General features: G+C 39.4%; 1 protein-coding gene across 2 annotated transcripts in view; it reads left to right on the top strand.

Annotated features, from left to right (window-relative positions):
• The first annotated feature begins 11891 nt into the window (after positions 1-11891).
• Positions 11892-14312, top strand: part of LOC141105638 (ovostatin-like) — a 208961-nt gene continuing 206540 nt past the window's right edge. For both annotated transcript variants that reach the window (XM_073595608.1, XM_073595607.1), the window contains exon 1: positions 11892-12013. In XM_073595608.1, the coding sequence (XP_073451709.1) occupies positions 11949-12013 (65 nt within the window). In that variant the 5' untranslated portion in view covers positions 11892-11948. The remainder of the gene's footprint in view (positions 12014-14312) is intronic.

The following is a 14312-nucleotide window of genomic DNA, read 5'->3' as shown; positions in this document are numbered from 1 at the left end:
GTGTGCCGGGCAATCTAAATGGCCAGGCTGCGGGGCAAGGGAAAAAATGAAGAGTAAAAAAATTAATAATTATTATATACAGATGATATAAAAAGGTGCAAATATGCGTATTGCCATTAAAACATTGAACAGACAACACAATTAGTAATGATAAAAAACATACATATATATTTTTATACAGGCAGATGATGTTAGTGTAAATTGGAAAAATATATATAGCAGAGAGTATACAAAGAAAAAAAGGTGGGAAGAGAAAAAAAAGGAGAGAAATATATGTATATATGAAAGGGGCAAAAGTGGCGTCCCAAATCTGAATAGTTTAAGGGTTGAATAGGTCTCTCTCTCTCTCTCTCTCTCTCTCTCTCATTTTTCCATTCCACCCGAGGAGAAACCCTCGAGGAATGGTTTGAAGCATATAGCTTTGTTTAACCCTGGGGGCTGTGTGGCCTTGAGCTGATGGATCCACCGTAGCTCCATTTGGAGGAGGGTTTTATTCCAATCCCCCCCTCTGGAGCTAGGGTGTATCCGAACCAATATTAAAAATTTAACATTTGGGAACTTTCCACCATGTACTAGTTGAACATGGCGTCCCAAAGGAAGATCGGGATTCCATACCTACATACTTCTAATATGCCTGTATGCCCTCCTCCAAAATTTTAGTTTAGTTTTTCCAATTTAAAAACAGCCACAGCCACACTGCAACATGTATATTACTCCAAATGTCCTGCAATTGTCCGGGACGTGCGGCTGATCATTCAAAGGACTCTGTTTAAAAGGTAAAACACGTTTTTAAAAGCTCTGCTTTGCCAATATTTACATTTTTCACTACTTCTAATTGTTACCCCTCTCTTTTTAAGCTTGTGCTCTATACAATACACTGTGGGAATGGCCAATTAATGTTTTATTTACAATATAACCTATATGTGCATTTTATATTAATCTAATTTCTAATATATACACATTACCCTGAATATCTTTGGCCACTTTTAATTTTAATTATTGCAATATACATATTATACCCATTAGACAAATACACTTAATTATGGGCCAGTTATGTATGTATATATACAGTGGGGACGGAAAGTATTCAGACCCCCTTAAATTTTTCACTTTGTTATATTGCAGCCATTTGCTAAAATCATTTAAGTTCATTTTTTGTCCTCATTAATGTACACACAGCACCCCATATTGACAGAAAAACACAGAATTGTTGACATTTTTGCAGATTTATTAAAAAAGAAAAACTGAAATATCACATGGTCCTAAGTATTCAGACCCTTTGCTGTGAAACTCATATTTAACTCAGGTGCTGTCCATTTCTTCTGATCATCCTTGAGATGGTTCTACACCTTCATGTGAGTCCATCTGTGTTTGATTATACTGATTGGACTTGATTAGGAAAGCCACATACCTGTCTATATAAGACCTTACAGTTCACAGTGCATGTCAGAGCAAATGAGAATCATGAGGTCAAAAGGAACTGCCTGAAGAGCACAGAGACAGAATTGTGGCAAGGTACAGATCTGGCCAAGGTTACAAAACATTTCTGCTGCACTTAAGGTTCCTAAGAGCACAGTGGCCTCCATAATCCTTAAATGGAAGACGTTTGGGACGACCAGAACCCTTCCTAGAGCTTGCCGTCCGGCCAAACTGAGCTATCGGGGGAGAAGAGCCTTGGTGAGAGAGGTAAAGAAGAACCCAAAGATCACTGTGGATGAGCTCCAGAGATGCAGTCGAGAGATGGGAGAAAGTTGTAGAAAGTCAACCATCACTGCAGCCCTCCACCAGTCGGGGCTTTATGGCAGAGTGGCCCAACGGAAGCCACTCCTCAGTGCAAGACACATAATAGCCCGCATGGAGTTTGATAAAAAAAAAAAAAAAAAACACCTTAAGGACTCCAAGATGGTGAGAAATAAGATTCTCTGGTCTCATGAAACCAAGATAGAACTTTTTGGCCTTACTTCTAAGCGGTATGTGTGGAGAAAACCAGGCACTGCTCATCACCTGTCCAATACAGTCCCAACAGTGAAGCATGGTGGGGGCAGCATCATGCTGTGGGGGTGTTTTTCAGCTGCAGGGACAGGATGACTGGTTGCAATTGAGGGAAAGATTAATGCGGCCAAGTACAGGAATATCCTGGATGAAAACCTTCTCCAGAGTGCTCAAGACCTCAGACTGGGCCGAAAGTTTACCTTCCAACAAGACAATGACCCTAAGCACACAGCTAAAATAATGAAGGAGTGGCTTCACAACAAATGACTTAAACCCAATTGAGCATCTCTGGAAAGACCTAAAAATGGCTGTCCACCAACGTTTACCATCCAACCTGACAGAACTGGAGAGGATCTGCAAGGAGGAATGGCAGAGGATCCCCAAATCCAGGTGTGAAAAACTTGTTGCATCTTTCCCAAAAAGACTCATGGCTGTATTAGATCAAAAGGGGGCCTCTACTAAATACTGAGCAAAGGGTCTGAATACTTAGAACCATGTGATATTTCAGTTTTTCTTTTTTAATAAATCTGCAAAAATGTCAACAATTCTGTGTTTTTCTGTCAATATGGGGTGCTGTGTGTACATTAATGAGGACAAAAAATGAACTTAAATGAATTTTGCAAATGGCTGCAATATAACAAAGAGTGAAAAATTGAAGGGGGTCTGAATACTTTCCGTCCCCACTGTGTGTGTGTATATATATATATAAATTATTATATATATATATATATATATATATATATATATATATATATATATATATATATATATATATATATTTTACTCTTAAATTAATAGGCCATTGTTGTATATTCTGCAGCTGCTATCACCTTTTCCATTTGTTGCGGCTTCTTCTGCTTTGGCTGTACTCAAGTACACCACATTAACGAGATTGAGGGAATATAATATATATATATATATATATATATATATATATATATATATATATATATATATATATATATATATACATATATATATATATATATATATATATACATATACATATACATACATACATACATACATACATACATACATACACACACACACACACTTTAAATGTTTATATGAATACACCGTTGTTCCTGTTTGGGGTTACATTTTTAAAATTGTTCTTCATTACAGGGTTTTCCGCCTGGGCTCCAGTATAACCCTTTGGCCACTCCTCTGCTGTGGAATGTGGAAGGGGCTTTAAGCCCTTTCCCTGGGGGTATTATTTACAGCACTCAGTCCTTTAGAGACTGTTCTTGATGCCTATATGCTTTGATATAGCAAATCTACAGACACAGCTCTTACTGCTATATATAATTTCTCTTGTTTTTAAACGTTACATGATGGAAGGTTGAAATTCTTCTTGCCACCAATAACTATGTAAGTGTATGAGTTAAACTCTCTATACAATCACTTGCTAGATTATAACCCTTTATTACCAGAAATGTACTGTTCTTTAACCACTTAAGCCCCGGACCATTTTGCTGGCTGAAGACCAGAGCACTTTTTGCGATTCGGCACTGCGCCTCTTTAACTGACAATTGCGCGGTCGTGCGACGTGGCTCCAAAACAAAATTGACATCCTTTTTTCCCCCCACAAATAGATCTTTCTTTTGGTGGTATTTGATCACCTCTGCGGTTCTTATTTTTTGCGCTATGAACAAAAAAATAGCGACAATTTTGAAAAAAAAAAAAAAACAAAAAAAAACAAAAAAACAAAACAGCATTTTTTGATATAATAAATATCCCCCAAAAATATATAAAAAAAAAAAACATTTTTTCCCTCAGTTTAGGCCGATGCGTATTCTTCTACATATTTTTGGTAATAAAAAAAAAAAATTTGCAATAAGCGTTTGTTGATTGGTTTGTGCAAAAGTTATAGCATCTACAAAATAGGGGATAGTTTTAAGGCATTTTTATTAAATTTTTTTTACTAGTAATGGCGGCGATCAGCGATTTTTATCGTGCCCGCGACATTATGGCGGACACATCGGACAATTTTGACACATTTTTGGGACCACTGGCATTAATACTAAAAAATTGCATTGATTACTGTAATAATTTTACTGGCAGTGAGGGGGTTAACCACTAGGTGGCGCTGTAGGGGTTAAGGGTGTCCTAGGGAGTGATTCTAACTGTGAGGGGGAGGTGGGCTGTGTGTGACACGATACTGATCACTGCTCCCGATTACAGGGAGCAGATATCAGTGACAGTTTCACTAGGCAGAATGGGGAGATGCTTGTTTACATCAGCATCTCCCCGTTCTTCCTCACCGTGAGATGATCGCGGGTTTCCCCGCAGACATCGGGTCCGCGTGCCCAGGAGCCACCTCTTAAAGCGCAATGTACAGGTATATTAACCACTTCAAAACCAGCCTCGTTTTGGATTTTAGGTGTTTAAGAGTTTAAAACAGGTTTTTTTGCTAGAAAATTACTTAGAAAAAAAAATATAATGTTTGGGGGTTCTAACACCCTAGAGAATAAAATAGCGGTCATTGCAATACTTTTTTTGCACCGTATTTGTGCAGCGGTCTTCTAAGCGCACTTTTTTTGGAAAAAATTCACTTTTTTTTTTTTTTTTTTTTGCAAAAAACCAGTAAAGTTAGCCCAATTTTTTTTATATTGTGAAATATAATGTTACGCCAAGTAAATTGATACCCATCATGTCACGCTTTAAAATTGCGCCCGCTCGTGGAATGGCGTCAAACTTTTACCCTTAAAAATCTCCATAGGCGACGTTTAAAAAATTCTACAGATTGCATGTTTTGCGTTACAGAGGAGGTCTAGGGCTAGAATTATTGCTCTCACTCTACCGGTCGCGGTGATACCTCACATGTGTGGTTTGACCACCGTTTTCATATGCGGGCGCTACTCACGTATGCGTTCACTTCTGCGCGCGAGCTCGTCGGGACAGGGCACTTTAAAATTTTTTTTTTTTTTTATTTTACTTTATTTTATTTATTTTTTCACTGTTTTTTAAAAAAAAAAACAATTTGGATCACTTTTATTCCTATTACTAGGAATGTAAACATCCCTTGTAATAGAAAAAAACATGACAGGTCCTCTTAAATATGAGATCTGAGGTCAAAAAGTCCTCAGATCTCATATTTAGACTAAATTGCAAAAAAAAAAAAAAAAAAGTTGTTTAAAAAAAATATGACACAAAAAAATTGTGCCTTTAAGAGAAGTGGGCGGAGCCGTCGTAATGACGTCGCTCCGGCCGTCACATGGTATAGAGACGGGTGGGGGCCATCTTGGCCTCACTCGTCTCAGTACCTCAGCGGTGACAGGTCCCGATCTCCTCCGCCGCTACTGACGGCTCCGGTAAGCGGCAGAGAGCGCGGGAGAGCGGCAGGAGGGGGGGTGGCACCTCTCCCACCACCGATAACGGTGATCTCGCGGCGAACCCGCCGCAGAGACCACCGTTATCGTGTACAGAATCGCCAGCCCTAAAGATGGATACCTCGGTTGTGGCAGCAGCTGCTGCCGTTACAGAGATATCCATCTTTAAAAAAAGGACGTCAATATACAGTGGGCGGTCGGGAAGCGGTTAATCTGCCTGTACGCGCCCTTCTGCAGCAGTATATCTGCGTGAGGCAGTCGGGAAGTGGTTTACTATGTTATAGATATATTTTCCTCTTCATACACCCCCGAAGGAGAAAGATTGTACTCAGAAACGCGTTGGTGCAAAGAGGACTTCATATGTGTTTTAAATATGGTGACAATATCATAAACTGTCTAGACATTCCACTAAATATAATATACATACATACATACATACATACATACACACACACACACACACACACACACACACACATATATACATACACACACATAGTTAGCGACTATGTTTAATCACTAATAAATCATTTTTTACATTATAAATACTTTGTATACTCTTTCAACTATACTCTTATATGCCTTTAAAGTCCACCTTAGGGGGATATTTTCTTTTCTGCTTTCAATACTGGATGTGGCACTATATTGGCATAATATTACCGTTCGTTTCTTTTTGTCTAGATACATTTACTAGGGAGGCGCTCTCTAGGGCCTTGTTTCAGGCATGTAACACTTTGCTGCTTCATTGGAAAAGTTCTTCCTCCTCTTCGCTCAAAGAATGGATAGATCAAATGGGAACCACCCTTAGGTACAAGTGTGTCATTTACCAGTATCGGGGATGCCCATCTAAGTTGGATGGGGTCTGGGGGGGCTGGTTGGATGTTCATGACCTGTTGACCTGATCATGGATCAATTGATCTTTTTTCTTATTTTTATTTTTTAGTAGACATGTGCAATTCGTTTAGTTCCGAATTCGTTTAACAAATTCTTTAATTTCCGAAATTCCGAATTTTTGAAATTTCAAAATTTAAAAATTTCCGAAAATTTGGAAAATCGGAAAAATTCAAAATTCGGAAATGAGGAAATTTTAAAATCCAAAAATAAGAATGAAAATCTGAACATTCAAAAGAATGAAAATCTGAAAATTCGAAAACCCAAAAATCTGAAATAACTAATAATAAATATTAAATTATAGGTATTGGAATTTCCTTTCAAATTTGGTTGTTGGTGAACGAATTTGAACTAGTTATCTGAAATAACGAATAATAATAATAATAATAATTAAAACCTCTTTATTATTTATTATTAATTTGTTCCATTCCATTTGTTTAGATGCGGCATTCGTTATTTCGGATAATTCGTAACTTTAGATACATTTTTATTTGTGACGTTCACGGCCAAATTTGAAAGGAAACTCCAATACCTATAATTTAATAGTTAGTTATTATTTCAAATTTTTCCTGATTTTCTCTTTTTTTCAGATTTTCTAATTTTCGAATTTCTGAATTTCCTAATTTTCGAATTCCGAAAATATGAAAATTCAGAATTCAAAAATTCTGAAATTCGAAAAATAGGAAAATTCGAAAACATTTGAAAATCGGAATTTTCAAATTTCCGAAAAAAAAAAAAAAAAAAAACCGAATGAAACGAAAACAAAACACATTTTTTTCAGTGCACATGTCTATTAGTATATATTCTTTGTACGGCTCTGCTGCTGGGGTCATGATATGTATACAATCATGGATAGCGGTTGGATGGTGGGACTTATGTGGCCCTGGTATAGGCTTGAGGTGGCACTTAACTATACTGTTTTATTGCACTATTTGTATCTTTGTAACTTAAATATTGCAGTCTACATTTTTATCATACTATATATTTGGAACCTATATGTCTGTAAGTTTGGCATTGCTTAATAAATCTTTTTGACAAAATAAAATAAAAAAAAAAAAAGCTGATCTGCTTTAACTACCCTCTTGGATGTGAAGGTTAAATGAAATTCAAAACAGGATCTCCTCAACAGGAGTATAGTGCTGAATAAACTGTAATAAGCTCTCCCAAAGGTGGCAAGGAAAGTCTTTAGAGTCCTTAAGGCTAAAACTCACTGTGCCCTTGATACCGTAAAGCCTCCTGCTAGTGCCAGCCAGGCTCTGTACTTGATGCCTGCAGCCTGGATCCTCTGTAGAGCTTTCAGCACTTCCTCGTGATGATCTGGGCGGTGACCCCCGTGCCCTAACTGGGGCTGGGGACCCCAAAAAGGATTTCTTCAGTGCTGTAGCCTGGGTCTTACTTCCCCATGAACAAGAGAAACCTGTTATAGGTCTCAGCCTTTTTGTACCCCTATCAGTCCACTGCTGGTTACTTACTTTCCTGACCAGGGATTGGCTGAAAGGGCATGAATGTGCAGGCCAGGGTCAAACTCTCCTGGCCGCTATATCCCAACATTCAGTGGGATGCAGGGGAAAGTAGCTGAGCCTGCACCAGCAGAACCTAGAACAGACACAAACAACCACTGCACTCCCTGGCTACAAGGAGGCCAAAAACTAATTTCAGTATACAGTGGAACCTCGGATTACGAGCATAATCTGTTCCAGGAGAATGCTCGTAATCCAAAGTACTCGCATATGAAAGCGAGTTTCCCCATTGAAGTCAATGGAAACGAAAATAATTTGTTCCGCATTGACCTCAATGGCATGCAATGCTGCATGTGGCCAGAGGTGGGGGGGGGGCGCGGGAGAGCCTCGGAAACGGCCGGAAAGACCCGAGGACACCTTGGCTGACCTCGGAAACCTCTGAAAGATTCCGTTCCTGAGGTTTGCCAAGGTCAGCTGGCCTCTGGCCTTTCTGTGCAATTCCGAACGGCGCCCCCTCACCTCAGGCCAAACGCGGTACTGCAAACCGAGTTACGATTTTTAAAAATACAGTGCTCGTATTGCGAAACGCTTGTTAACCATGTTACTCGCAATCTGAGGTTCCACTGTACTTAAACACTAGCAGCCTATTAAGAGGGCAATTATTATGTGACTGTTGTTCTGTTTTTACCTGCTTTATTTCAATGAATTAATCAACCTTCAAATGCTTATTGTGAAACCTAAACCTTAAAGAGCATCTGCGGCCTAAGGGAGGACATAGCTGACACCCCAGTGAGATTACGGTACAAAATACAAATTACTGTAAATAATGAATGCATTTGAGAATTAAACAAACTAAAACATTTTAGAAGGAAGTCTAATCCAGCTGGTTTTATGTGCATTCAGGATAAGAGGACCTTGATTTTTAGGTCTACAGTAGCTGCATTGTATTTCATGATGCAAACAGATTCCCTGACAGGGTTGCATCCTTAGATATGGAAAATTGTTCTGCCTTGAGGACAAGAAGCCAGTACGATGCATTCTGGGATACCATGATGGGTGTTATGTCCCTTCTGAATGGCAAATATGGTACAATATGCAATATTATGGAAAACAAAAACAAACTTTCAGAAACTTGTTCTAAAATGACTTATGAGCTGAGCCCCCCCCCCCCCCCCCCGGTGATTTATGTACATTGCAAGGATTTTAGCAAACTTTGTTGCAGATTCTTATCTTTTGCTATTGGCTGCTCGCCGAATAGTGAACAATTTGGGGTGTTCGCGGTAAATTCGAAAAGCCGCGGAACACCCTTTAAAAGTCTATGGGAGAAATATAAAGTGCTAATTTTAAAGGTTAATATGCAAGTTATTGTCATAAAAAGTGTTTGGGTATCTGAGTCCTGCCCCAGGGGACATGGATCAAAAAAAAAAAAAGTTTTAAAAATGAACATTTCGGAAGCAGTGATTTTAATATTGCTTAAAGTGAAACAAAAAAAGTGAAATATTCCTTTAAATTTCATACCTGGGGGGTGTCTATAGTATGCCTGTAAAATAGCGCATGTTTCCTGTGTTTAGAACAGTCTGACAGCAAAATGACATTTCTAAAGGAAAAAAAAAGTCATTTAAAAGTACTAGCGCTAGAGCCGGCTATTAATGAATTGTCGGTCCCAACAATACACATAAAAGTCATTAAAAAAAAAAAAAAGCGTGGGGTTCCCCCCAAAAATCCATACCAGACCCTTCAGGTCTAGTATGGATTTTAAGGGGAACTACGCACCAAAATTAAAACGGCGTGAGGTTCCCCCAAAAATACACACCAGAACCTTATTTGAGCACACAACCTCGCAGGCCTCAGGAAAAGAGGGAGGGATGAGAGAACGCCCCCCCCTCCTGAACCGTACCAGGCCACATGCCCTCAACATGGGGAGGATGTCCCCAGGTTGATAGGGACAAAGGCCTCACCCCCACAACCCTTGCCCGGTGGTTGTGGGGGGTCTGTGGGTGGGGGGCTTATCGGAATCTGGAAGCCCCCTTTAACAAGGGGACCCCCAGATCCCGGCCTTCCCCCCGTGTGAAATGGTAACAGGGTACAAATGTACCCCTACCATTTCACAAAAAGAAAGTGTCAAAATGTTAAAAACCACAGGAGACAGCTTGGGACAAGTCCTGTATTAAAAATAAAAAAAATTAAAAAAAAAAAAAAAAAAAAAAAAAAAAAAAGGAGATTCCAGTGATGTAAGCCATTAAATCCATGCTCCTACTCCAGTGATGTAATCCAATTCTCAATCTCCAGCGATAGATGATCTCCAGTGACTCCAGCGAGGAACACGCACAGGATCCTGCCTCCGCCGGACGCACCCAGCCAATGATGCGGCGCCAGCTTGACAGCTCTTATGTAGCTCAGGGCGGGGCCACCCGTCACATGACCCGTACCCTCTGACAAGGGGAAACGCCGGGGTTTCCCACCGACGTGTACGGACGACCCCGCCCTCCTCTGATGCAACAAGAATCCTGGTTGCAGGGGATGTCAGCAATCTGACTTGTGTCTTAGTGCAGACTTCTAGGAAAACCAGTGAGCCAATCAGGCTCAAGGAAATGATGTTTATGGGGGGTGTTCTGTACACATCCCAGGTGGCCATATTGCATTTTCAGAAAATTACAGCGGCTGCAGATCAAGAAGGAAAGGTCATTTTTAATAACAGTCAATTACAATATGACTTGTCTTGCAATTGTATACGATATATAATTTTTTCTTTATTTGCCATTTTTTTACCCCACGTAAGTGGAGTTACCCTTTATATATTAACCGCTTAAGGACTGTCCAACGTACATATACTGCGGCAGAGCGGTCATTAAGCGCAAAATCACGTACCTTCTTCCTGGTCTGGGAATGCGTGCGCCTCCAGGAGACCCTCCCCCGCTGTGATTGGACACAGTGGGAGCCAATCAACGTGTCCAGTGGACCCGATGTCCACCAGAGGGGAAAATGGAGATCTTGTGTTTCTGCTAAGCAGAAACACAGATCTCTGTTTTCCTTTAGTAAAAAAGCATCCCCCCAACAATTAGAAAGCACCCCCTAGGGACACATTTAACCCTTTATTCGCCCCTGTTAACCCCTTCCCTGCCAATGTCAGTACAGTGACAGTGCATTTTTTTTAGCACTGATCACTGTATTGTATCCCCAAAAAGTGTCACTTAGACCCCTTTCACAGGACATTTTCAGGTGTTTTAGCGCTAGAAATAGCACCTGTAAAGCACCTGAAAGCTGCCTCCCATTCATTTCAGTGTGACTTTTCACACTGGGGTGGTGCGCTTGTGGGACGTTAGGAAAAGTCCTGCAAAGAGCATCTTTGGGGTTGGTTTAGGAGCTCCCAAAACACCCTGCCCATTGAAATGAATGGGCAGCGCTTCGGAAGTGCCGCAACACGGGCATTTTTAACCCCTTATTTGGGGTTAAAAGCACCCGCTAGCGGCTGAAAAGCAGTGTGAAAGCAGCCTGTCAGATTTGTCTGCCGCCGCAATATCGCAGTCCCATAAAAAAAAAAAAAAAAAAAAAAAAAAAAGCTGATCGCCGCCATTTCTAGTAAAAAAATATTTTAAAAATGCTATAACTTTTGTGCAAAAGCAATATACGCTAGTTGGGATTATTTATTTTTTACTAAAAACATGTAGCAGAATACATATTGGTCTAAATGAAGAAAATTTTATTTTTTACATTTTTTTTATTGGATATGTTTTATAGCAAAAAGTAAAAAATTTTTTTTTTTTTTTTTTTCAAAATTGTCGAACTTTTTTTTGTTTGCAGCGCAAAAAATAAAAAGGTGAGGTGTTCGAATACCACCAAAAGAAAGCTCTATTTGTGGGAAAAAATAATATAAATTTCATTTGGATACAGCGTTGCATGACCGCAAAGCTTCCAGTTGAAATAGCGCAGTGCGGAATAGCAAAAAGTGCCCCGGTCATGGGGGGGGTTTAAACCTTCCGGGGGGCAAGTATTTAAACACATTTTCATATATTTTTGGACGGTCCCCAAATCCAAATGACCTTCTTACCTAATGACCTGTAAAGCAGGAGCGGTAACTGGAGCCTATTACTGACGTACGAGGAGCTCACAGAAGGAGAATACATCACAGTATATTTACATGTCTTCATCTTAGCCGGTCTTGGCTGAAGAGGATGAGGAAGGAGGAAGTCCCCGCCCCCTTCTCAGGTGTATATAGACAGGTGAGCGATGAAGATCTGGGACAGGTGTGAGGAGTTGTATACCTGGTGACATGGAGAGGAGAAGTCTGCTGGCCCTGTGCCTCCTGTGTGTCATCCCTGCAGGCAATGCTGAGCCGTAAGTAACGTCTTATGGGGACTTTTATACTACTTTTGATTGTAGTTCCCGTGTACCTGTTGGCTCTGTTATACCTATTCATCTGTATTTATATAAATGTGGTATATGTCTATTTAAAAAAATATTTTTATTAACCATATTTTATATAAAATATCTGAGGGCCCGTTCACGCCACAGGCAGTCCAGTGTGTGTTTTTTTTCGCATCAAAAATGCATGGAAAGTAAGTTATGTGGTTTTCAATGGCATAGTTCACACCAGTGCTTGCAGTTCCAGTGCAGTCTATTCCAGAAAAAAAAAAAAAAAGTAGAACATGCTGCATTTTTCCTGCACTGGAATGCTGAAAAAAAAAAAAAAAAAAAAAAAAAAAAAAAAAAACGCATCAAAAATGCACATGTCCTTATTTCAAGTTAAGAAAAATGACGGGGGAAAAAAAATGCACTGGAACACATAAAAAACGTGCCTTCATCCAGTTTGCAATAGTGTGAACTCAGCCTAACAGAATATTTCTAATATATGGGAGCTAACTTTTTTTTTTTTTTTTCTCCCCAACCCTCATACTTCCTCAGGAGTGCGGTCGCGTGCTATGAGGCATTAGGGTTACTTCCTGACAATGATGTACCCCCCACCTCCTACATATACTTGGCTATGAGTGCCCTACAATTTTTTGAAATGTTAGATAGAGATAGATAGATATATATATATATAATTTTTTTTAAATTAATTTCAATTAATTATAACGCACATACAGGTCCAACTACTTTTAGCTGATTTAGCACCGTTGTTATGGCAACGGCCAAAGCCGGACATAGCCCGGCATGGCTTGGACGTCACACGTCATAATCTCAGCCTCACCGTGCCCATTAATCGCAGCCTCACTGTAGTCAGTGCCTGGATTAAACAGTCTGCGGGCATCTCCCACTGTGTGTCTCGGAGCGGAGTGTGAAAAACGGCCCCAGGGCAGGCAGCCTACTGATCAAAAAAGTTGATTGATCAAAAGAATTAACGATTAATCGTTACTTTCCGCAGCCCATATATATTTATTAATATAAAATTTTATCTTACTTTTGTAACCAGTTGCTGATACTTCTGAGCTCATAGCCTAAAGCCTCATACACACTATCAGATTTTCTGCTGATTTTTGTCTTCAGATTCACCAAAACCATGTAGTGCAAGGGCCTGCCTGATTGTAAACAAATTGAAACTCCTAAGGTTTGACCTCATATTATATGGTTTTGGTAATCTGAAGGAAAAAAAAAATCAGCAGAAAATCTGATCGTGTGTATGGGGCTTAAAGCCTCGTACACACGATCAGATTTTGGGACAAACGTTTGTCTTTTTTATTTTATTTTTTTTTTTGCCTGCTAGTCTCATATCGAAAGTGAAGAGGTTTCTCGCCATACAACATACAAAAATTCTCGTACAAATTTAACTTCAGAAGTGACCATAGGTGTGTGTGCCTGGGCACACCCTAATCGCCTAGTGCAGCCCAGATTCCCCCTACTGCCCTGGCTCCCACCTGCAGCGCTGCTGGCTTCCTTCCTCTTCTGTCCCACCGGCTGCTGTGGGCACACGCGGGGATATTTTAGAATGAGTGGGGGAAGGGGCCTATAAATATGTAGTTTACTGACACCCCCCCCCCCCTTCCTGAATGAACACAGTGAGTGAGCAGTACCATGTGTTTGAGCTTTGGAGTGCACACCCTAATAGGCTGCGCACACCTATGGAAGTGCTGTTCATGTGTTGAATAGTTCTGTATGTGTTTTATTTGTGAGCATGCGTAGTCTTGCTCTTAAGATTTTTAGATTCTTTATGTACAAAAAAAAAAAAAAAAAAAAAAAAAAAAAAAAAAAGGGGACGTTGTGTTCACGTACGATTAAAGCTTTAATCTGCACATCCAGCTTTGTCATACAAAAAAAAACAGAAATCGGCTGTCGCAAGGACCATACTAATGTGTGTGTGTGTGTGTCCGGTTACCAAGTTATGGCATGTGATTGCACTGGAGGAGGCTTTGACATTTTATTTGACATTGCTTTGATATACCATGTAAATCTTTGTAATAAAAATTGGAAAATAATATTTTTAATAAATTATATTCTCATTATTAAATACTCTTCAAATATTTATGTTCTATATAAAATATGAATATTTTAAATAGAAATAAATTGTAATAGAATATTTTAAATATAATAATGTAGTATTCTTAGGAAAAAAATACTACTATTTTAAATTATACTGTAATACAAAATGTATGAATAAATAATTATTATTCAGGTTGTTAAATTAGACTAGCAATAATTT

Source organism: Aquarana catesbeiana, linkage group LG08 (genome assembly GCF_042186555.1).
Source record: "Aquarana catesbeiana isolate 2022-GZ linkage group LG08, ASM4218655v1, whole genome shotgun sequence".
In the NCBI taxonomy this organism is placed as follows: domain Eukaryota; kingdom Metazoa; phylum Chordata; class Amphibia; order Anura; family Ranidae; genus Aquarana; species Aquarana catesbeiana.
Note: the sequence above shows the minus strand (reverse complement) of the source record. Positions and strands in the feature narration are given on the sequence as shown.